At 43.4% G+C, this 25,457-nt stretch overlaps 1 protein-coding gene across 4 annotated transcripts in view; it reads right to left on the bottom strand.

The window, feature by feature from the left end:
- The window catches only part of PCNX2 (pecanex 2), a 302,310-nt gene that overhangs the window by 157,400 nt on the left and 119,453 nt on the right, over nt 1-25,457 (bottom strand). For all 4 annotated transcript variants that reach the window (XM_045437338.1, XM_045437341.1, XM_045437340.1 and 1 more), the window contains exons 16-17: nt 9,282-9,391; nt 7,882-7,978 (exon numbers count right to left, since the gene is read on the bottom strand). In XM_045437338.1, the coding sequence (XP_045293294.1) occupies nt 7,882-7,978; nt 9,282-9,391 (207 nt within the window). The remainder of the gene's footprint in view (nt 1-7,881; nt 7,979-9,281; nt 9,392-25,457) is intronic.

Below are 25,457 nucleotides of genomic sequence, written 5' to 3'. Positions count from 1 at the left end.
AATATTTTACCAAATTATTTTATTTTATTGTCTTTAAATTAATTAATTAATTAATTAAACATATAGAAGTATAAAAGTTTTATGGACTCACATCTGTGTGTGTGTATGTGTGTGTGTTTTATTTCTTTTCATTTTATAGATTCCAAGTCTGGAAAATCATCCCCTTTCTAGAATTTGAATAAATGTTTGATTTTATTTCATACCTTTTTGGGAAAATTTCTTTTACATTTTTAAAATTGTAAGCCAGGAATACAAAAAAGTGCATAAAATAGATAAATATAATTTAAAAAATAATTATAAAGGGCGCCTGGATGGCTCAGTTGGTTGAGTGTCCAACTCTTGGTTTCAGCTCAAGTCATGATCTCATGGTTCGTGGGATCGAGCCCTGGGTCAGGCTCCTTGCTAAAAGTGCAGAGCCTGCTTGGGATTCTCTCTCCCTCTCTCTCTCTGCCTCTCCCTTGCTCTCTCTCTCTCAAAATAAGTAAATAAACTTAAAGATAGATAGGTAGGTAGGTAGATAGATAGATAGATAGATAGATAGATAGAAGATAGATAAAAAAATAATTATAAAGTGAGCATCTCAGTTACTACCAACTGGTTCAAGAAATCTAGCATTTCTAGTCCCAAGAAATCCCTTTATGTAGCTTTCTGATCACAAACCTTTCTATCCCCTCTTGGGGTTCTGCATTAACTATCCTGACTCTGGTGAAAATAAGTTTCTTGCTTTTTAAACAAGAATGATTTTGCGACTTCCACATGGAATTGTTTGTCTATTTTTACCCAATGGATGGCACTATACGAGACATTTTTGTGTCTGGCTTCCTTTGCTCCACATTACATGGTCAAGACTCACCCGTGCCATTGCATATGGCTCCAGTAAGATCTGTTCTGCTGCACACTAGTCATTGCACTGTTGGTAGAATTTCTAGCGGCTTCAGTTTAGGGCTGTTATGAATTATTGCTAAAAGGAACAATCTTACGTGTGTGTTCTGGTATAAACGTGCAAGATTTGCTCCGGGATAAAAATCTAAGAGTAAAATTTCTGGCTGTAGTATATATGCATCTTCGACCTTATAATCCCAAATTGTTTCCAAAATATACACAGTAATTCACACCACCACCAGCAGTTCCTAAGAGTTCCCTTGCTCTACACTTAACACTGTGGGAACTTTTAAGTTTTTGTCAGTCTGGCAAGTGTCAAATGGTAACACAGTGTGGTTTTAGTGTGGAGGTTCCTGATTATTAATTAGCTTACATACATATTCATGTTTTTGGCTATTTTTATTTCCTCTCTTGTGAAGTGCATGTGCAAACCTTTTGGCCATTTTTTTTTTTAATGTTTATTCATTTTTGAAAGACAGAGAGAGACAGAGCACAAGCAGGAGTGGAGTGGAGACAGAGGGAGACGAAGAATCTGAAGCAGACTCCAGGCTCCGCACTGTCAGCACAGAGCCCAACACGGGGCTCGAACTCACAAACCGCGAGATCATGACCCGAGCCGAAGTCGGACGCTTAACCGACTGAGCCACCCAGGTGCCGCCTTTTTGGCCATTTTTAATTAACATATCTGGCTTTCTTGTTGATTTATAGTAATTGTGTATTCGTCTCTACACTGGTGCCTTATCTACTATACATATTTTAAACGTTATTTCCCATTCTGTGGCTTATTTTTTTAAGTCTTCTTTTTGGGTATTATTTGATAAGTCAAACGTCATAATTTTAGTGAACTTCAATTTTTTGTTGTTTTTGTTTAAAAAATTCTTCCCTACCCTGGAGGTATCATAAAGATAATTTCCTCTATTATGATTCTAAGCACTCTCAGGTTTTGTAATCTCCTATTTAGGCTTATAACCCTTCTGGAACCGACTTTTAAGCAGAGCATCACAGAGGAGGCCTGTTCTATTTTGTTACTTATGAAGAGCCATTTTTTTGTTTCATCATTCTGTTCCTCCCTCTGTAGTGAGTAGGAAGTTACACACTGTGTTTCTACTCCTTCAGCAGTTACATTGAACATTCCAATAAGCATACTTGACTTACCAGTCTTAATCAGGATCTTTATTTGCCTCCAGGACATTACGAAGAATTTTTAAGTCTTGGAGTCCATTTCTCCTTCCATCCAGAGTTTTATGTTACCCTTGTATGGTTTTGTACGGCTAATGTTTGCTTAAATTTACCAATGTATCTGCCACTTTTTTTTTCTCCTTGTTCTTTCTTGCGAATTAGACTTTCTGTCTGAGACCATCTGAAGAACATCACTCAGAACTACATTTAGCGAGGGGCGCCTGGGTGGCTCAGTCGGTTGAGCGTCCGACTTCAGCTCGGGTCACGATCTCGCGGTCCGTGAGTTCGAGCCCCACATCGGGCTCTGTGCTGACCGCTCAGAACCTGCAGCCTGTTTCCGATTCTGTGTCTCCCTCTCTCTCTGACCCTCCCCCGTTCATGCTCTGTCTCCCTGTCTCAAAAGTAAATAAACGTTAAAAAAAAAATTTTTTTTAAATAAAAAATAAAAAAAAAGAACTACATTTAGCGAAAGTCTCTCGGCTTCTGTTTACGTAAAATATTTTTATTTTGTCCCTGGTTCTTTAATGATATTTTCACTGGGAGCACCAGCACAGAACCTGCTTGGGATTCTTTCTCTCTCTCCCTCTCTTTCTGCCCCACCTCTGCTCATGCTGTCTCACTCTCTCTCTCTAAATAAATAAACATTAAAAAAAAAAAAAAATTAAAGATCTTTTCACTGGGCATAGAATTCTACCCTGGCAGATACTTTCTTTCCAGGACATTGAATACATCAAACTTCTGGCTTCTATTATTGGGTTTTGATAAGGGAGCTTTCCATTCATCATTCACTTGAATGTAATCCATTCTTTTGTTTAACTGCTTTAAGATGGTCTGTGTCTTTGATATCTGCACTTTCACTAAGGTTTGTCCTGTGTGGATTCTCTCTTCCTTATTTTACCCTGCATGTGATTCACTGGCATTCTTGAGTCCCTAGATCAGTGTCTTTCGTCAATTCCGGCAAATTTTCAGATATCATCTCATCAGACATTGATTAGGCTCCAGTCTCTCTCTCCCATTTTTCTGGAATTCTGATTACATATATGTTAGATCCTCTTAGTCTGGGTCACCTATCTTTGGCTTTCTGTTGTATTTCCTAATTTTTTGTCTATTACTGTTGCATCCTGGGTACTTTCTTCTGTCTTGTAGTTCACTAATTCTCTCATCAGAGGTGTCTAATCTTGTGTGTGTGTGTGTGTGTGTGTGTGTGTGTGTGTGTGTGTGTGTTTACTTCAACTGCTTCATTTTTCCCATTTTTTGTTTGTTCATTTAGGAAGGTCTATTTGGATTTTTTTCAAACATGCTGGATCATTTTAGTATTTTGTATTGTCTGTAAGTTTTACCTCTTATTCCTTTAAACACATTAAGTAGTTTTAAAATGTGTCTGGTAGTTCAAGTGCTTCAAGTACTTGAAGACCTGTTTCTGCTGGTTCCTTGTTTCCTTGTGTAGTTTTTACATTTTTTTAGCGAGAGCTGCTCATTTCCCTTAGAAAAATGGGTTGGGGAACACGTGGAGACCTAGGAGGCAAGGATCCTCTAGAGAGGATGTGTGTTTCATTTTGCCATGAGGTGTTCCTAGTTGGGGGCCGCTTCAGATTCACTACATAAATTTAGGGGTTAGGGGTGTCAGAATGTGGACTGAAAGCCCACAGCGGAGCGGACGACAACATCCCAGGGATCCATGGCCGTTGTGTTCAGCACCGAGGCCAGTACCTTGCATTCTCCAGGCACTGCGGAGGATGCAACTGATTCCTTCTGGTTCATCCTCCCACTGAGGGTGGGTGACTCAGTGTGGGTCCCCACTGCACACCCATCTTGGCAGTTTTGGGCTTTCTTTTCTCTTCCCCGCAGTTTGAGGGCTGAACACTGAGGCTCAAGATCCCCTGGTTGGGCAGGTGCTCTTGAGGCAAAAGCAGTTTCCTGCTCTGCTTCCTCCAGGTCTCCCTGTTCACTCAGACTTTGACTTGATAATTCCTTATCTTTTGTCACTTTTTTTTCACATACAAGAAGGGCTTTTTTTTATATTTTGTTCAGAATTTTCAGTTTTAATCAGCAGAGAGTTTGGCTATAAAAGTCAGCCTGCCATAACGTGAGAGATGGAAAAGTCTCGTTTGATCTTTCTTTTTCTTTCTGGTGAGGGATCAGCACATAAAATCCCTTTTTATCCCTCCCACTGCTAAACAATTACCTCAGCACCATACACTGATTAATCAATTCTTGATTGTGACATGTAATTTTCACATAATACATTCCTATAAATAATTTGTCTCCTTTCTGTGTTTTACTGATTCACTAATCCCATTCTCCACTCTTGGATCAGTCTCATTTTTTTTTCTTCCAATTACTCAATCTTTATAATATACTCTTAAATCCCAAAGTGCTAACTTCCTCTTTCTTATTCTTCTTTTTCAGATTTTTTAAAGCTATTATTAATGGCTATTCTTCTAAGCGAATCTTAGAATCATTTCCCCAAGTTGTGAATATAATTCCTCTGGAACTGTTTTGAACTGTATCAAACCTATAAATTTATTAGGAAGAATTGGCATTTAATAAATCTCGACCTTCCTATCCAAAATCAGGTTATGTCTATTTATCACCACTTATTCAGAAGCTCATTTGCATTTTAATAGACTGCTGTGGTTTTCTTTATTTCTGACATTACTTGGTAAAATCTTTCCTATTATCAATTCATGTATTTTGTTGCCATTGTGAGTGGGATTATGGTCTCATTATATTTTCTAAAGTTATTTCTGATGTGTTAGAATGCTCTTGTTTTTCTAAGTTTCTTTGTCTCTAGGGGTATTTGTGAATTCTTATACTGATCATGATCGATATTTAAAAACTTTGCTGTGCACCTAAATGTATACAGTAATGCAATCTACTTTTTTTTTTTTTTCTTTTAGGACTTAACACAAGCCAGAACTTCCAAAACAATATTCAATAATATTAAGGTTTTGGCTCCCTATTTTAATGTTGATTCCATGCATATTTAACTAATTAACATATTGGGGCTTAGTACATTGAATATTTAAAATCCATTGTGACATCTTATCTGGTACTTCATGCTCCAACCCTAAAAAAGAAGCTGAAGGCGGCCTCATCCCGGGGCACTGGATGGCTCAGCTGGTTAAGCTTCCGACTCTTGATTTCGGCTCAGGTCACGATCTCACAGTTCAACGAGCATGAACCCCATGTCAGGCTCTAATCTCTTCCTCTCCCTCTGCCCCTCCACCACTCGTTCTTCCTCTCTCTCTCTCAAAAATAAATAATAAAATAAATAAAATTTTTAAAAAAGCGCTGGTTCCAAACTACACACACAGCAGATATAGACAGCATGGTGCCAGAGAAACCTAGATGATACAACCAGTGGTTACAAAGAAGTTGTTTGAATTGTACAAATAAGAATGAGGTAGTCGTTTGTTTTGTTGGTGGTCTATTTTTTGTTTCTAGGAACTGAGAAAAATAGATATAATGGAAGGAGCATATCTGAATGGGTGAAGAGTATAGGGATTGAGGAGGATGAGTGAGGATAGAAACAAAGACCAAGGGGCGCCTGGGCGCAGCTCAGTCGGTTGAGCGTCTGACTTCGGCTCAGGTCATGATCTCGTGGTTCGTGAGTTCGAGCCCCACATCGGGCTCTGTGCTGACAGCTCAGAGCCTGGAGCCTGCCTCAGATTCTGTGTCTCCTTCTCTCTGCCCCTCCCCTGCTCATGCTCTGTCTCTCGCTCAAAAACAAATAAACATAAAAAAAAAAAAAAAAAAACTTAAAAAAGAAAGAAATAGACCAAGCTCATGAGGCAGATGGATAAGAAGAAACTAAACCAGGAGTGGAAAGTTCACATTGTTACTAACTGAGTGCATAGCTGGCAATGATCATATGGAAATGTGGAAGCCCACTGATGGAGCTCTAGGTATCTCTAGTTCCCGATCAAGGTCCCTGAAAGACCCATCTGTGGGGACAGCCTTGTAAACATGCAGATCCCCAGGCCCTGGCACAGGCCAAATGAATCGGAATAGGAGGAAGGGCTGGAAACCTGATCTAAGGAGGCTCCTTAGGGACTTCTCATACAAAGTGAAATTTAAGAAAAGAGGGAGCGAAAAAGAGCCGGACAGACACAGAGAAATAAAATCAGAGACAAAGAGAGAAATCTTGCACTTGCACTAGGGTACAAAAGGTTTTATATACCAAACTCTAAAATCAAAATGTGGTAGTCCTATTAAAATATTCTCATTAGACCATAAAACTTTTCAGAGAGAACACAGGTCACATTAAATCACCTACAGGTTATGTGCGCTTCACTACACAGAGCGTTTCAAAGTGTATGAAAACTGGGGAAGGCAACTCCTAGCCCATCACATCTACGGAAATGCTGTCAGCCTCTGCCAAGCAACCTTCTTGGTGGATTTCTTCGTTGTCCATACGTTATTTTCAAGGCAACAAATGAGAAAGCATCCTCATGATTCCATGAAATCAGGGAACATTTGGGGAGAACAGTTTTTCTCAGATACCTATAGGAAACCTTTGGGGGAGACATCGGGCCATTCCAGGACTTTATGGTAACTGACCTAGGAATGTCAAGTTTGATCCTGTAAATGTCCTGGTGTAGATGTTAGAGATCAGGTTGCTGATGCGATGTTTCAGTGTCAATGTGTTCCTCCCTTTTTAGCTGCCATCCTATCGGCCCCTCCTGCCCTGCTTGTAAACATACCTCTGCTTGTCAAATTCATGAACCACGTCCTTAGTCACAGTGACTGTGCTTTGGTTCCTCAACGTGTTGGCTTGAACTGCACCCACACTCAAAGGCACAGGGGGCTAGGTGTGAAGTTTTTAAATGTTATCCTGTTGCCTGAGTCCTGCACATTGTCTTGAAATTGCGGATTGCAATTGAATCTCATCTAAATTCAATGGCAGTCATCAGCATCAGGCGCTTGGCACCGTGGAGGCCAAGACAAATGAGACGCATCTCCTGGCTGGAGGAGCCTGCAATCAATGGGTCATTTGCCGCTTTTCCATTGATCCGTCGTTCCTCAAAAACATAGGAAAGGCATGACTTCCAGCCAGCAGATCACCCCAAGCTCAACACTCGAATGGCAAATTACACAACAAATGAGCATTGCTTTTGAAAGTGGTAATGTTTGGAAGATGATACCAAAGACGCTACCCCTCCTCAGATGATGTTTGAAACCACCCCAAGCCATTTTCCCGGTGAACAGAAAAGAGCATCCTTCCTTTAAAGTCTCTGTGTTCTGTTCTTCCTTCTTTACCTCTTTCCTTCTCCCCTCACACGCTCCATCCCATAGAGTCGCTCCCCTCTCCAACATCCCAGATGTAAGTCTTAAAACCCAAGGACTCCTCACAAGGGCTGTGCAAGTGTCAACCCTGAACATGGGAAGCACACTGAGCTCAGCATGAGGCTGAGGCCAGAAGGTGTGGAGAGGGCTGTGTGGAGCCCATTAGAAACCAGCTTGGCAGATGAGCTTTTATTTGTATGCAGCTGGCCTGCTGCCTGGCGCCAGCAGGGGGCAGCATTGACCGAACTCGTTTCATTCAAAGAGCCCAGCAAACTGCCATCAGCTGAGGACCAATGGAGTGACCGTGGCATATATAGCATCTGCCTTCGAGGGGCTGTCAAAGGTCCACACCTGCCAGGTGGCTCAACAGTCCATGTGCCAACTGTTGACCAAGACAAGGCACCTCTCTCTGCACCGGTGACTGTCATTCCCACCTAGCCAGGGCCCCGCTGAGAACCTGAGCTTCGCCAGCACGTGCCAGGCCAGGTTAAGCAAAATCCTCATGTACATTATGCAACACAAATATCTCACCACCGAGCCTTTCATCTTCTTGGGAAGAGGGTCGGCGGCCAACTCTTCCAGGTTCTGATGTAGAAATTTAGGAAGCAATCTACAATGAATGAAGGACCTGGAAAGGAACAAACGCACAGGTTATACTCTTTAAAGTATGTGCCTGTCACAACGTTCGAGGTAAACAGCCTCACCTGAGACCTCTCGCTCCCAGATGACCAAAGCAAGGGCTCGCTCCTTTAATTAATTCATAATAAAGAGGAAGAGGCGTGTATTCAGGTGATCGCAAATCTAATGTTTTGATTCTCAGATTCCCTCCTAATTAAAGGAGTCAAGGACCTCAAGAGGAATGGGCAGCTGATTGCCAACAGCGAAGCTCACAGAGCTTCTCTGTGTCAGCCCATCGGGGCTTCCTCCGCACATAAAAATGGCAGCAAAACTCAACACTTCAGTAAAATACTTGACGTGAAAAACCGCACAAACCACATGTAACTTTTGCCCATTTCCTGCGTCTTTTATTTTGCTGCATGTGGCAGCCTAAAACAATGGTTTCTCTGGCCCCCACACAGTTATGGTCAAAATCTGTACATTTGGAAAAATGACATGAGATGATTGCTATCTGAAACTCTGGCATCCCAGGAAGTGTTTCTACTTCCCAAGTGCAAATTTATCAAAGATTTAAAAGACACAATTAGAGGCGCCTGGGTGGCTCAGTCAGTGAAGCATCCGACTCTTGATTTCAGCTCAGGTATTGATCTCACGATTCATGAGTTTGAGTCCCGCATCGGGCTCTGTGCTGACAGTGTGGAACCTGCTTGGGATTCTCTGTCCCTCTCTCTCTCTCCACCCCTCCCCTGCATACTCTCTCTCTCTCTTTCTCCCCCAAATAAGTTTTTTAAAAAAATAATAATAAAAGGCACAATTTAAAGGGAAGGTAGGAAAGTATATTTCAAGTGACTAAAGATTACTATTAAATATATTTTAAAATGTGGGCACGGCCCTGTTTGGAACAAAAAACAACAGAACGAACTGCAAACCTTGCAGAGCTGCCCATCAAGTCTCCACAGGGTAACCACCTAGCGATTCTGCTTCACGGGCCCGGAAAGGGTCCTTGTTGAGGTGGGAGCTGCCCACACAATTCACCCAAAGGAAACTCAAAAGCAGCACTTGGGAGCTAACAGCCCTATGTCCCTGGCGCTGTGCGTTTTACTCCAAAAGCAAGAGCAGAGGTTAAATGTTCGCTAAAAGTTGGTGCTTGATTTCCATTAGTGTTTGGCCGGTCCTGCACCTCTCCCGTCCTCGCCGGGTGGTTGGCTGCGTGAACAGCACAGGAGTCCAGCCACCATGGGGGCCATGGCCCTCTCGCCCCTGTGACAAGGCGAGGGCCACAGGAACCAGGCGCAGCGGTGGGTGTTACTCACAGGAGCACTGAGGGGTCACTGCTCTGCCGGCTCAGATGGTAGGAAAGTGCGACCAGGAGGCCACAGAAGGCTGAAAACAGCGCTGGGATGTGCTGAGTGCTCCACGGTTCCTGAGGAAAAGACATCAGATGCCAAGTCATTCCAAGGAGTGGTGCAAAAATCAACTCGCTCTCTATAGAACATGGAGGCACGCATCCCCACGGTCCAGCCAGACGGGCACGGTGTCCTGGGATCGTCACCAGCACCTGATGGCCAACATGGAAACCAACTCCGATTCTGACACATGCCAGGGCAGGAGCGGGGGCATCTCAAACTACGTGTACATGTTTATGAGAGTATATTTCGTTCATCTTTCCTGAGAATATTTTTTACTCCATCTTTCCTGAAATTTAGGACTCAGAAGATGAACGTTAATCACGTGTTGCCTCTTCTGAATTCATTTCTAATGATAATGACAAGAACTGTATTTCCTAGTGTTTATGTAATCGATGGTATAAAAGGTACAAGAAAAACACGGTTTAAGAGATCAACTAGTGGACTGAATGACAAATTAAAGACAGTCCTCCTCGAGAAAGAGAAGAAAATGGTTTTAAACGAAAGGAGCCAGGTAGTCAGGTTTGATGTGATAGAAACACAGACACCAGTAATCAATACGCTGTCCTCTGGGTGGAAGAAAAGAGCACAGGCCTTATGTGTTCCCACGGTGAGCGGAGTGGGGACCCGGGACCCAGCTCTCTTTCCGCCCATCCCTGGCACCCTCTCCAACACAAACATCCACAGAGAAACCTTCAGCTTTTCAGGGACCACCGACAGAATCTACCGGTGGCCTCCAAAAGCTGAATCGAGACCCAGACTGCAATGCTTTTCTCTCAAGACGCTGATCCTTTTTAATTCAACAAGGCTGAGTTGATCATTGCGCGTAAAATAAAATACACAAACGAATGATTCCGCTGTGTTCCTTTCCTATCTGGGACAGCTGAGATGTGAAGGCCAAGCTATAGCCTGGTCCCTGGTGGAGGGAGCGGTTTCGAGTCCACAGGCCTCGCCTTCCTGGAAGTTAAGCTGCACTGCTTCGTCTCCACCCATAGTGAGGGTCTAGAAGCATCTGGAAGGGAAATGAAGACAGCAACCCTGGGGGAGCCGCTGAGCCGCAGCTGGACAGGCCAGAGGCGACGCTGACCGGTTCCTCCCCCGCAAGCCTTGCGGATCAGCGCCTCTGTGAGGCTCTGACTTTCCCAGCGTCCTGAAGGCACCGAGGCAGCTTCCCTGATTCCCTGCAGATGCCCACCCCACCGACTTGCCCTGCCTGGGAGCCCGGGGCCTCTGTTCCTCACTGCTCCCTTTGGAGTTTCCTTTCCGCAAAGCCCTGGTTCCTGTGTCCGAGGGAGGGTGGCACTGCCTGGGTCCTAACGCCAGCCCCGCCCTCGCACCCACAGAGTGGCCTGACTGCACCGCATCCCCTAGATGGAGGAAAGGCATCCCCGTCTCCTTCCGCCCTGCCTATAGAAATGCTTCTGCTGACATCTTAAAAAATAAAAAAAAGTCGCCCCCCCCCCACTATCTCTATCCCCTCCTTCAGCGCACCCCGGCCTCGCAAGGGACCCGTTAGCTTCCTCCACGTGGGGCACCTCCCCGTGGGGGCAGCAGCTTTGCACAGGGTGGGATTCCAGCTGGACGAACCTAGCTTTGAACCCCAGCGCTGCCACACGTGAGCTGTGAGGCCTTGGCTGGGTTACTCAACATCTTTGGGCGCTGGGTTCGTTTCCTCTTCTTTAGAAAAGGAAAAGAATACAAACTCAAGGGTGGCTGCAAAGGGTACGCGTCTGCGCCCTGGGCCATTTTTTAAAGCTTTTGACACAAGAGGGTTCAATGCAGCCCCTACTTGGTGACTGACGCCCAGCGCCCTGAGCCAGAAAGCTGGCTATCCTGAGAGATGCTTCCTCTCCACGGTCCCCAGTCAGCTGATTTTCACATCAACACCTGCCCAGGCCTCCCTTCCTTTCCTGACATCCCACTGGGTAAGCCTCTGCTGCCTCTCTCCTTCCAGCTCTACTGCTGATAGCTTCATAATGGGGGGATCAAACACCCCACTCCACAGACCCCCTCCGCCACTCCCCAGATCCCACAATGTGTCTTCCACATAACAAGAGAATCATCCTCCTCACCTAAAAGAGCACATCGCACTATGGCCTTCACTCAGTATTTTTCAATGATTCCTCATTGCCTAATAAATCTACTCCACAGGAGGCTACATAAGCCAATTAGGATCTGACCCTAGCCCATGTTTGCAGCCTCGTTCCTCCCATTTAGAATATGCACAGCAGCGAAGTCAAAAGCTATGTTGCTTCCTTCCTACTGCCTTCACACACAGGGCTCCGTCTGTACAAAGGGCTCTCGTGCTCTGACCCTACTCCACTCTCCTCTACCTGGCAAACTCCTACTCATGCTTCAGCACCCAGTATAACAAGTCCCACCTGCTTGGTGCTGCCTCCCTGCTTCCCAGGCAGACTGGAGCCCTCCTCCGTGTATCAAAAACACCTTTAAATACTTCTACGTCAACACTTAAGATATCTCACTTCTGTTATTTGTGGCCATGGGTAGGACTCGCTCCCTCATCTCAGAGCCACTGAATACAGTTATGCTTAGAGCAGACTCCGAGGGGGGTGGCCTTTCATCTCTAGTTCCCCCATTCTGGGCACAAATGTCAGCACATCAATGGATCTGTAAGTGAGGGACTGCAAGGTTTCAGTTTTCATGATTACATCGGCCCCTCTTCTATGACCTGTGTGGGAAAGAATCTTCAGCAAGAAAAGAGGGTGAAGAAATTAAGTAGCTTAGATCAAATGTGGACCTGGCAGTAAAGTGCCACCGGCATGATTGGACTAGCGGAGAAAGGGGGACTCTTTGACCTTATCGCTCATTTTTCCTTCAAACAGCGGCCCCAGTGACAGAAAAGTTATTCTGAAGTTTGAGAGTTTTCTTCTTCCCTAAGCGTCCACCCATGAAACGTTCATCAGCTCCCCCCCCCCCCCGCCTCACTATGTGCCAGGCATCGAGGTGCACGCTCGTGAGGAGGGCAGACACGAGGCCCCAGGGAGGGAGAATCCTGCGGTAAGGTGGGACAGGCAACTTGACAGTGAGGGGCCAGGTACTCACAGAGCAGGAAGCAGAGGCTCCCGGGAGTCAAGGGAGGGGCTTTTAATTGCACAGAAGAAACACAGGAGAACGTGGTCCCTTCCCCGCAGAGCCTTCTGGACAGGCCAAGCTCTCGGCTTTTTGGGTACCTGTGTGTGTACTCCACGTGTCCTCCTTGGCTCCCTGCTCTGGCCGCCCACCTGGGGCTTTATATTCGGCTGTCACCAAAACCAACAACAAAAAGTTTTCCGAAAGGGAAAAACCTGCTAAATTCCGTTTCCTTCCGTTGATTCCTCCGCACTTGCCTATGCTATGTATTTCATTCACAATTTTGTGACGGTACAGGCATTCCTTTTACATGCAGCCCATAAAAAATGCTGGGGGAAAGAAACACTCTGAGAAGGATTTAGTAGCCATGACCATGGAAATAATCGGCACTGCATGGAACAGAGGAAAGGTCAAGGGACAAGCAAGCACTGGCAGGATGATGCCAGCTCATCACTTCCTGGAAGACGTGATTCTGTGGAAGGTCCCTCACTTCTCCACGGCTCAGCTTCCTCCTCTGTGAAAGGTGACAATGTCCCCTTTCTTGACAATGTCCCCTGTAATGACCTGATCTGAAACAGCCTTGCTCACTGCCAAGGGGTATGTCAACGTTAGTTTCTAAGTAACTGGAAAAGAAGGAGCACCCGTGACGGATGGTCTTCACAGACAGTTAAATCTGGACGAAATCTATTTAAACAATTAAGTTTACCTACTTTATCTGCCCCCTACCCCTTACCTAATCTCATTTGTTCTGTACTTAATTAAATCTCTCCAGTGCAAACAGAAAAGGTCAGTATAAGGGACCCTCCCTTTTCACCCGCTGAAACAGCAGTTGGTACAAAAGCAAGCGGAAGGTTAAAATATCAAATCAGAAACAGTGGCATAGGAGGTAAGCCATGTCCCCGTTCCTTCTATGTCCCAGCATTTGTCTCAGTCTGTGATTGTGCATCTGTGTAAGTGACTGTTTGATTGCCCTCTGATCCCCCCACTGGGCCTGGCCCGTTGACAGCAGGAACTCATCTGCTTTAGCCCAGCATATTCTGAGCACCTTGTGCAGGCCCCTGGCCTTGAAAGACATTTAATAAATATGTACTGTATCTGAGCAACTGTTGCGTCCTTACTATATAATGCTGACCGAAGGAGGGGAACGACACAGATCTTTTTAGGTACCTACAAGTACACAGGAGGTCCCTCTTCTGCAGGGCACAAAAGTCATTGAAAGCATGGACTCTGGCATCGGGCTGCCACTTTGGTCCTAACTGTGCTGATTATTTACACTAAGACACTGGGCAAGCCACTAAGCCTCGGTCTCCTTATCTAAGAGAATTTCACAGGGCACGCCCCCTAGGGTTGTTGCAAATAGTATATGAAATACTACGTGTGAAGTACTTGGAGTGGCCCGCATAAAAAGCTCAATAAATGTCTGCTTTTACGATAGGCTTTACGAAGTCACTGTCACAGTCCAGTCGCGCTGCTCTAACAAAATATTGTAGACTCATAAAGAGGAGAAATGTATTGCTCACAGTTCTGCAGGCTGGGAAGTCCAAGATCGAGATGCCGACATATTTGGTATCTGGAGAAAACCTACTTTCCCTTCAGAGCTGGCTCCTTCTTGCTGTAAGGGGTGAGGAGGGTTCTCGGGCTTCCTTTATAAGAGCATTAGGCCCGCTCACGAGGGCTCCAGCCTCATGACCTGAGCATCTCCCAAAGCCCCCACCTCCTAATACCATTACCCTGAAGGCTAGGATTTCAACACATGAAATTGGGGGGAACATGGACATTCAGACCATAACAGATACATAACAGGACTGAGAACAGCAGTAAAATCGTATTTTCTGAAAAAATTAAAATTGACCTTCAGTCGTTCTCCAGGAGGCAAAAAGAACAATGAGATTTTGTAGATCCCGTTTATCCTTCTGTTTCTACAAGGAAAAGAGGAACCCCTCTGCAAGAAATGAATCTGACCTTGCCAAGATGCGACACTAGCATCCCAAGCTTCACGGTCTGAACTGACGGGTCACTCTATGACTTGAAGCTATTCTGTTCCTTCTGGTCCTGTGGCAGTAAACATCTGTATTCACTCCTCCATACATGTGATTTCTTTTAAGCATAACTAATGACTTCAGGCTAAACTGTCAGACATAAACAAATGGCAGTGTGGCCACAGGGGTGGGATGGAAGGAATGAATATTTCACTCAACAGAGTAAAAGGAGAGAGATGCCAGAATGGCATAAGTGCTCTTCCCAGAACAAGGGTGGGATGGCAAGAAGTATTCATATTCCAGGCACTGATTTGCATGTTTTCTGCCTCAACCTCGTATCTTCACACAACTGTGTCTTAGAACCTGGGTGTCCCTGCACTTGGACAGATTGCAAAACGCAGACTGCTTGGATCTCCCTTGGCTCTCTACTCCAGGGCTTAACCCTGTTCGTACTGGCAACAGTGATAGATAAAAAAAATAGACAGATACAGATTCCTCTCTTGCTCTCGCTCACTCTCACTATATACACAGAGCTACTCAGTAACTTGGATATCAACATGAGTTACTCTATGCAAAACCATGCCATCTTCGGGAAAAATTATTTTAGATCTGGATGAGATCTCAGAGCTGAGCCAGACTCACCCCTTCAAGGTATTGATCAAGTAAGAAGACAAGAAGAAGGGAAAAGACTTACCCAAGGCGGCAAGACTAGGAAGAAGCCCCTAGTTCAGGGCTCGGTATGCTCCATTACCCTAAACGTTTATACTGCTAACTGTGCAAAATACAAGCATTTCTCACACCTCCCATAAAAATGGTTAGTATGCTTTGCACAATCACTATCGATCATAAGTTCCTGGCTTTACAGTCTGTTTTATTCACTTATTCATCCCCCAGTCAACAGTGCTGGACATCTCTTGAGGTAACTGCCTGGTTCAGGGCTGGCTGTAACACACAATACCACAAGCACCTAGAAAAGTGCTCTGGGAGGAGCTCAGGGGAGCTCATGGAGGACTGAGAAAGGAACTGGGGTGCAAAAGGCAACAAGGAATGAACGTGAGTGGACTGGGCCCCAAGCCATGGAGGGGTGCCATGTTTCCAGGCTGCACGGACTGGCTCCCAGGCAGGGACCTGGTCACGCTGCAGGATGGGTACGGCTGGGTGTCACTGTAAAGATACACAGAAGATTACAGGGATGGATTAAAGAAGGGGAAATCGTGAAGCTTGGAGGAAATGCATGGAAGGGAAATGACCTTTATGGGTCTATCATCCCATAATTCTTGACGCTGGGAAGAGAGGCATCTGGGTGCCATTGATTGAAGATCAAACCAGAGGAAATGCGTTTCGGCATCAGCGGTGGAACGTGAATATGATTTAAGGAAGAACTTCCTGACACTGATGATTACAGCAAGTTACAACTGGGGAAACATCAGCCTTTCCTTTTCACACATTACTTTAAAACACAGGTATTCTCCTTGGAGAGTGAAGGCGTAAGCGTGCCTGGAAGGGAAGGAAGGAAGAGAAGCTTACTGAAAGCTTTCCTTTTGCTTTTCTCGCACAGAACATGGTCCTGCTTAACAGCTCCACAATCTACCACACACACACACACACGCACACACACACACACACACACACCTAAATAAACAAATTGAACATAAGAAGAAACTCTTCAGAATTATTTTACAGAATCAAGATGGGGGGGTCAACAAGATAAACTACCTTTGTCCCATTTTTATTCCTTTCTCCTGTCCCCTTGCTAATGACACCCCGTGTCCACCCCCCGGGGCCCACCCTTCTCTCCCTGCCTAGTCTCGCAGGCAGGACTGCCCTACCCTACCCAGCCTTATCCTGCCCTGCCCTACAGACGAGCAAAGGCCAGACGGATGGTGGCTTTCCTCAGCATCGGGAGCATTCGCAGCCACATTTCTAGAAGGATCTGAACTTGTCGAGTCAGAGATACAGTAAGAAAAGAAATGGGTCTGAAGAAGTTTTTACTTTATTCTTTATTTGGGGATAGAGACAGGAATATTGACATTTGAGGGAGAAAAGCACAACTAACCTGAAGAGGGCTTTTAAAAGAAAACCACCAAATGCACTGTGTTTTTTTTCTGCAGATGAGCTCAGTTGCATTTCCAGGAAGAGAAGCAGAAGGGAAGAGAGGAAGTACAGACTCACATTGCTAATGGACTTCTCTACATAAACTTCTCTATTTTAAACAGATGGGTATTAGTCCTGAATTTTATTTTATAAATGTGACTTTTATTATACTCACAGACACAATCACACATATGTACATGGACACACAATACATACATACACACACACACACACACATATATATATATATATATATATATATATATATACACACACACATATAAAGATTTTGAGTGAGATAAGGTTTTAAACAATCTATCACTCACTGATAATGAAGTATATACCATGTGACAGTTTGCTTCAAAATTAACATCCCTAATTGCTTGGAGATGTGTCTCAAGGGCGCCTGAATTGGGAATGATACGGATTGATGAGTGCTGGTTTCCTAAAACTCCCACAGGTTTTGAAATATTTTTATGAGGTAGAAATAAAACTGTCTAATAGTCCTACAGTTCTGTGGTAGATTTCACATGCATTTGGGAATTCTTTTGATGAAATGCACAGGGAGCTTCAGCTTCTCTCTGAAGGGAGTCTTGGCTTTCAGCCTTTTTTTTATTCCCCGGGAATGTTAGACATCTCTACAATGGAATTTACAGAGAAGATGGAGGGCTTAGTTATAAAATGAATGCAAACAGGCCAGGTTCTCACTCTGCTAAGCCCTTCATTTCAGGCTCACACGCTTTCTTTTTTAAGGAAAAATGAATGAATTTTTCTTAGTTCACTAAATATCAGGGCAGTTGCAAGATCCAGGCTTTCATACTTCCTAAAATAAGAATTAGATCATAACACTTTGACTCTGATATCAGTCCTATTTTTCTAGGTCTATTTTTGACAAGAATCTCATCTTGAAGTAAAAGGAACTCTGTGCCCCTAACGTTCCAGAAATTCGGTAAGATCAGCTATCTGGCACTGTGTGCTCTATTCATATGGCTCACAGGCCACCATGTGACAGGCACTTGTGAGCCTGCCCGGGACATACTCTGGGCTCCCCCTCCCCCCGCCCCGCCCTGCCCCGCCCCTCCAGACTGGAGCTAAGCCCACAGCATCCCCTGTTGATATCCTTCTCCTATTTTGAACACTCGGTGTCCCCTCCCGCCCAGAGCCCCCCACTGAGTCTGATTCCTAGTAGGTAGTCACTATGTGCTGAGTAAATAAATAAATGATCATACTAACAAATATGACAAGTCAGACTTCACTGTCTACTAAACGTAGACTTTTCTTATTTCACATTCTTTTTCATTTTGGTGAAAAACATTATATGTTTGTGATTCAAGAAAATATTGGAATTTAAGAAACAAAACAGATGAACATAAGCGAAGGGGAGGAAAAATAAGATAAGATAACAGAGAGGGAGACAAACCGTAAGAGCCAAACAGAGAACAAACAGGGTTACTAGAGGGAGGTGGGTGGGGGATGGGCTAGATGGGGATGAGCATCAAGGAGGACACTTGCTGGGATGAGCCCTGGGTGTTTTGTGCAAATGATGAGTCACTAACTTCTACTCATGAAAGCAATACCAAACTATATGTTAGCCAACTTGAATTTAAATAAAATGGGCGGGGGGTGGGGGGAGAAAATATTATAGTTTTAGGAACAGGCATAAGGAAACATGAGATCATGAGCTAGCCAGACTGACTGACAGGTGCCATTCATCCAAACCTATCCATATCAACATAGATAAATACAAATAACACACACACACACACACACACACACACACACAAATATGTATGTTTTCTGAAAAACACTGACATTTACTTTTCTTCTCATACCCTTCTTCTCTGTTACCTATATTTATTCATTCCAAACGTTTACAGAATTCCTTTTAAGTAATAGTGACTTTGCATCGGATATAAAAGAAGTGAATATAAACGACAGTCTGTGATTCTGAGGGGCTCATGGTCAAACTGGGAAATGCTGAAACATACACACACACAAAGCCACAGCAATAGTTCTTAGGTACTGAGCAATGACCTGATGGCACACTTCACATGTATTATCACATTTAGTTCTCAGCACACCTTAAAGTTAAGTGTTGCTCATTTTAAATAAGAGAAAACAGAGGCTTACATTTTACTAGCTGTTATGGTATCTGTATTTTCCACATAGAACTGATTACATACGGAAGCAATAACTAATGTGTGAACACCAAAAACACAACGTTGCCCACAGAATGTCACAAGAGAGAAAAATATCCTCCTCCTGGCATGGCCGGGACAAACACAGTCTTCCATGTCTTCTCGGATCCCTAGGATCCACACTCCAGGCCTCATATTTTCTTTTCCACACACCCTCCCGTCTCCCCATCACTCGAAGCTGGATCCTCACTGAATCCTACACACCCTCCCCTCTCCCTATCACTCCAAACTGGACCCTCGCTGAATCCTACCAATACTCATTTCACTGTCTTTCCTGGACTTGACCATTCCATACTCTGTGCCTACGACCGAAACCTCAGGCCGGATCTCCACTCGACTACTGCAATTCCATTTTGAACAACTGAGCTATCATTATTCTTCCTCCAGTTTTCCCCAAATCAGAGTCAAAGGGCCACTGTCAAAGTCATCCAACCCAAGTTTGAGGGTCATGACAATCCAGTGGGAACTGGGTTTACAGACCAATTACACTTTTTTTTTAACTTCCTAGGAAGGGCAGTGTGACAGAAAGCACTAGCTGACTACCTAAGCAATAAACACGTATTTCTCCCTTCTTCCCCACAAGCAATAACCTCCTTACTGGTTGTTCAGACAGCTAAAAGGCTTGTGATTTCCCCTCCTTTGCAGCTAGAAGTGACTTAATTATAACCAAAAACATAATCCAAATCCAGTGTAATAAAAGGCAAATTACAACTTGGATTTCATTTTCAACCTTACTATTAAACATTATCACCATTAGGTTAATCATCATCCTAACCATCAACTACTTATGCTAACAATAGTTCCCTTGTATTAGTTTTCTACTGCAGTGTAACAGGCTGCCACAAACTCAGTACCTGAAACATAAGCTTATGATTGCATGGGGTCCATGGGTCAGAAGTCTTCGGGCAGCACGGCCAGATCCTCTGTTTGGGGTCTCCCCAGGCTGTAATCACGGTGTGGGTCGGGCTGAGATCTTACCTGAGACTCGGGGTCTCCTTCCAAGCTCACTAGCGTTGGCAGAATTCAGTTCCTTGAAGCTACATGACCAATGTCCTCATTTCCCTGTTGGCTCTCTGCTGAGGTCCACTTTAGCTTGGGAGAGGCCATTCTCAGGTCCTTGACTTGGGGCTCTCTCTGTTAGCAGTTCACAACATGGCTGTTTACTTCTCCAAAGCCACAGGGCCGGGACGGGGGAGTCTCCCGGCTTCTTCTGGCTCTGACCTCGAGATCTTCTTTGAAGGGACTTGGCTGAGTGTCTGATTAGATCAGACTCATCCAGATTACCTCCTTTTTGATTTAGTTAGCTGATCAGGGGGACTTAATTACATAGGCAAAATCCCTTTCAACTTTGCAGCTAATGTAACCTAATCACACCCTGTCCTATTCACAGGGCTGGAAAGGGGATTAGGCACACCAGGGGGCAGGGGTCTTGGGGCAACTTTAGAATTCTGCCCACCACACCATTTAATGAGAACCCTTGAGCTAGGCACTTTATATACATTACCCATCTAATTTCACTTACTTCTGACAACTTTTATATGAGGCAGTTATTTCTAATCCACTTTACAATTGAAAAAAAAACCAAAAAAACCCAACAATGTGAATTAGCCACATGCCCTTGGGCAAATAACTTCAGCACTCTCTGCTTCACATTTACCACCCAGAATATAGAAATGCTATTATCTTCCTCATGTATCACGCAGGGCTATAATAAAGGGCAAATGAGAAAACACTTAGGAATTGATTTTGAAAATTAAAGTCCCATAGACCTGAAGGTATCTCATAAGCCTGTGCATTGTTCTTTTGTCGAGGAAATCTATTTACACTTCACATGTGCTAAAGAGGATGGCACAGACATAAGAGAATACAAGATCGGGGCACCTGGGTGACTCAGTCGGTTAAGCATCCAACTTTGGCTCAGGTCATGATCTCAGGTTCATGGGTTCGAGCCCTGTGTCGGACTCTGCACTGATAGCTGAAGCCTGCTTCGGATTCTGTGTCTCCCTCTCTACCTGCTCCTCCCCTGCTCATGCGCTCTCTCTCTCTCTCTCTCTCTCTCAAAAATAAATAAAATAAACATACATTTAAAAAAATTTTTTAAAAGATGCAAGACCTGGGATCTGTGATGTGTGATGTTGAGGAAGGCATTTAATCTCTCTAAGGATCCACATTTCCTCATATTAAATAATAAAAGGAAGGGGTTGGACTAGGGGACATCTGAGGCCCATTTCAAAACTAAAACTATTTTAGAACTATGAGTTTGTTTTACATCTACAATGAGATTTTCAATCCTGAATGCAGGGGAAATGTCATTGTTTTAGTTGCAACCCTAGAAAACTATGGGAAAACCTCTCCCACAAGCAGTTGTTAATGGTGCTAGGAAACATTAAATTATAATAATGTGCCTCAACCTCTGAATCTCTGGATCCCCGTGCCATCAATAAACTAGAATCTCTTTGTAAAGGATAATAAAAAACAGAAATCATGGTTTACCCAGACATACAGAAAACCCAGCTAATTAACTACTGAGCCATTTCTCCAGGGAGCAAATATTCTGGTTGTTTCTGTCTATCACTCTCAAATATTTAAGTCAATGAAGAGTCCATTTATATGTTACTTGCCACCAGGTTGGCTGATTCAAAGAGAATATGGAATTGAAGGAGGAATCAAATTTGTCCCCTAATTCATATTCCAGAAAGCAAAATTAACTCAAAGTCCCTCAATCTGCTATCAAAATAAAATAATATAAAATCAAGGACATAAGTATATATCAAGATCCACATAAAGAAATATATCCCTGGCAAGGCAAGTGACATGTTGAAATTGTTCACAAGGGCTCATCAATCTATCACAGAGATAAAAGGAAAAAAAAAAAATCAATCCCAGCAATGCAAAGAGTAAGCATAAAAGGCACAAACAAAAGCATCGTTAAACAAGAAGTGGAATCACAGCTCTGGGTAAGCACGTTGGGCTGAAGACGGGTGAACTTTTCTTTTTTCCTAACGACTCCCTTGCAAATTTGCTAACCACCTCCTTTCAATTCACAGCACTTAATAGGTGCTGCATTTTAAAGTGGAGAGTTGATCTGTGACCATTAGAAAACTCAAGACTTACAAGCAAGAAGGGAGAAATGCAAATTGCTCTGTTTTTACCAAAAGGTGTTTTCAAAATACTGTATAGATGGACTATTAAGATTCTATAACAATAGCCGCAATTTATCACAAGAGATGCTTGTTCTGCGCTGAGCAAGGGAAGTCAATACCTCTAAAACGAAATAAACCTTTCCAAAGTAGCCCCAGTTCCAAATGGTAAAAAGCCCGTTTCAACACCTAAGTAAATCCCAGAGCCTTTGAAGTGTTCATTCCCCTTACGCAGTTAGCAGCGTGCTTTCGAAATGCAATTATATACTCTCATCCAACGGTTATTTATGCTTATAGCATGCCATAAACAGAAAGGAAAACAGAAATAAACAACAATCTCTGCCCAGGATTGTAAATGGATTTTGTCCCTTGCGCCAGTTTTGATCACTTGGCACTGACTGCCTTGAGCCCTGTCTGGGCAGCCCGTGGCTCTACTGACCTCAGTAAGATTAATGCTGTGATTGGTTAGTAATGTCTGATATGAAGGAGTCAGACTTGAAGAGGTGAAGGAATGATAACAAATGAGTCACAACTAGGTAAAAACCAAAAAAAATCCCATCTTTGTGAATGCCACATTCTTCAACAGTTTCTGAAACCTTCTAAGAATTTTGCAAGGAAAAGTCATTTAACAATCCCAGGAGTATAAATTACTTTTGATAATATTTGAACTGGTAATAATGAGCCTTCAGCACTTGTCAAATGAAATGGGTTTTTCAGAGCATACAACTTGTCCTTTAGAAATTAATCTAAGAAGTCCCATGAGCTGCTCCTTTGCAGAAAGCATCCTGATGTTCGAAGAATATTCTGTCTTCCATAGATTCAACCACAATTCTATTGTCAATGAGTTATTTTTCAGTATCAAATGAGGCGTCCGTGCTCAAAAGCATGAGGCATAAGACAAAGGTTTGCCATAAGTCAAAGATTTAGAGCAAGCTGCTGTGGTTTAACAGAGAGATAGCTAGCATAACTCAGCTGATGAAGAATCAGGAACTTATGATTTTGATCTGACCACTCCTAAGGTTATTTGAGAAGTTAACTGGTGGAGTGTTTTAATGCCTTTTTTTTCCATCACCACTGGGGCCATAAGCTCATCTATGGCACTCAAATCTTGGGGTGGATGACTTTTTTTTCTGTAAGTTCCCTTCATGAAACCACTATTCTTAGGATGCACAACATGCCCAATGTATCAAAAACATGCATTTTCAGCCTTGTATTCAACGTTTTCAATAACTATGATTACTGCCAAGATATCCAGTCTTCTCTCTCATTTACCATTAGTAGGTTAATCTCCTTACCACTTTGCCCATCTGCCATGGTCATTCATTCCTAACTCTGATGAAAATGGTTCATGTGCTCAACTGCACATGGCGAAGTTCTTAAGGCCAAAGACAAAACGTTTGAAGGCTGTGCTGACCAACTTTCTCTTTTCTGATCATCCACCTTTGAACTAACTTTGATCTTATCACCATCTTTGAACTAACTTCTTTCCTATCTCTATAGTACCTGGCAGAGTGATTTCTAAAGAAATAAATACATGTTGACTAGCAGGCTGTGAACTTTCCAGCTCCTGCACCAGTTACAGAAAACTTGCATTTTCCATTTCCATCAAACAAAATTATATGTACATCAGGTGTTTTTTGCTAATCAGGGTTGCAAAGAAGGGTATAGAAGTGTGGGGTCCTGGTCAAAATGGCATTAAAAACACAGAGGACTAGCTTTCCTTCTCCCATGATGTCTAATAAAATATTCAAAAAGGGAAAAGGGGCACCTGAGTGGCTCAGTCGGTTGAGCGTCCAACTCTTGATTTCTGTTCAGCTCATGATCCCAGGGTGGTAGGACTGAGCCCCATGTTGGGCTCTGCACTGAGTATGGAGCCTGCTGAAGATTCTCTCTCCCTCTTCCCTTCTCCGTCACTCATGCTCGCTCTCTCTCTCTCTCTCTCAAATAAGAAAAAAAGGAGGGGGAAAGCATAAATCCACACTAGAAACCAGAGAAGGTACCTCTGCATAAGCCACAGGCTCTAAGGAATTATGCCAAATCCCCCTTATAGAGGCGATTACACTGGAAAAAAGGTTTGGTGGTTGACACATGACCCCAACTCCCACTCTTCTCTTCAGAGAAATAGAGTCAGTAGGGTATTGAGGGAAGTAAACAGGAAAAGATCTTGATAATCCCCCTCTGACATCACCTAAATCAGAGATAGGAGAGATTGAGTTGAGGTCAGCCATGGGGCTGAGAGGCTACCTGACACTTGGACTTGCACATTGGCGGACGGGCAGTATTTGCAGACCACCACCACCCCCACCCCCATCTTGGAAGCAGCAGGTTTTATTTGGCCAGTTCACTGACGAGGACGTTAAAGAGTGTGAAGTGGAGATAAGCACTGCCCTGGGTGTCTACTGCTTGTGATGAAACCTCCTGATGTAACCACCCAAAAGTCCATCGGCAGGACAGTTTACCAGGGCAAATCATACCTGAACTGGTACTATGTTACTAGAAGACATGTCATTTTGTTTTCTTCTCTTTCTGTATTTTCGACCTGAGTTACCTCTGGAAATATTGCTCAGGGAGCCTTAAAATTTTCTGACAGAAATCAGCTCAATTCCTACCTGGTTATAAAGACAGAGATCACAAAATCTAATGCCCACCTGAGCAGACAGGTGAATAAATACAATAGGGGGGTCAGGTGTAAGAGATGACAGCAGGGCGTGATGAGATCTGAGAGTCTGGGGTGGTTGTGACTCCCTGTTCGGTTTCAGCAGGTTGTTACCATGTGGGAATGTGGGTCCAGTATTGCCAGAGCTTCAAATTAGTTAAGAAAAGTAGGAGAATCATACTTTTATATCAAGTGACCTAATTTTAAATGTTGGTTCTAAACAAATCTTAAACATGATAGAGGCCACAAACAAAACAAGTCTGTGGGTTGAATAGAGACAATAGTAGGTTGTCAAAGAAAACACTGTGAAGAAAAGATAAAATATAAGGCAAACAAAAAAACACATTTAAAGTGAGATATTTCTCTAAAGGAACCACTTAAGGATGCTTTCTGAAATGTATTTACTTCAAAGAAAGAAAGGAAGAAAGAAAGGCATTGTTTAGAGAGGATCTGATCCAAAAAAGATTAAAAAGTATATGAACAGGTTAAAAGTAAATAAGCAATTATGAAGAAGGAATAATGAACACCATGTTATAAGCTTCAGTAAAATCAGGATGTCAATAGTACTGGGCTCACAGGGATGCTGTATAGATTATAGAAAGCATGTAAAATAATTAGTAGTTTCTAGGTCAAAGTAAGCTCTTTGTTGTTGTTGTTGCTTTAGCCACGACAAACTCTAGAAACTGAACCAGATAACAAAGGGAAAATATAGAGAGGAAATCCATAACAAAAGAATGAGCAAAATGGAAGACAAACAAAAAAAAATCAATGAAACGCTAAAGGAAAAAACAGGTCACATAAATAAAATCAATGTCATTAATCAAAAAGGAAGAGAGGGAAACTTTTCCCATTTGTAAGTCTTCAGTATGAAAAGTGAGACTAGGCATGACATCCAGAAAACCTAACCCAAGATAACCAAGTCTACT

The sequence above is a fragment of the Leopardus geoffroyi genome, chromosome D2 (assembly GCF_018350155.1).
Source record: "Leopardus geoffroyi isolate Oge1 chromosome D2, O.geoffroyi_Oge1_pat1.0, whole genome shotgun sequence".
Classification (NCBI taxonomy): domain Eukaryota; kingdom Metazoa; phylum Chordata; class Mammalia; order Carnivora; family Felidae; genus Leopardus; species Leopardus geoffroyi.
The sequence above is the reverse complement of the archived record's forward strand: the minus strand, read 5'-3'. Positions and strand labels throughout refer to the sequence as shown.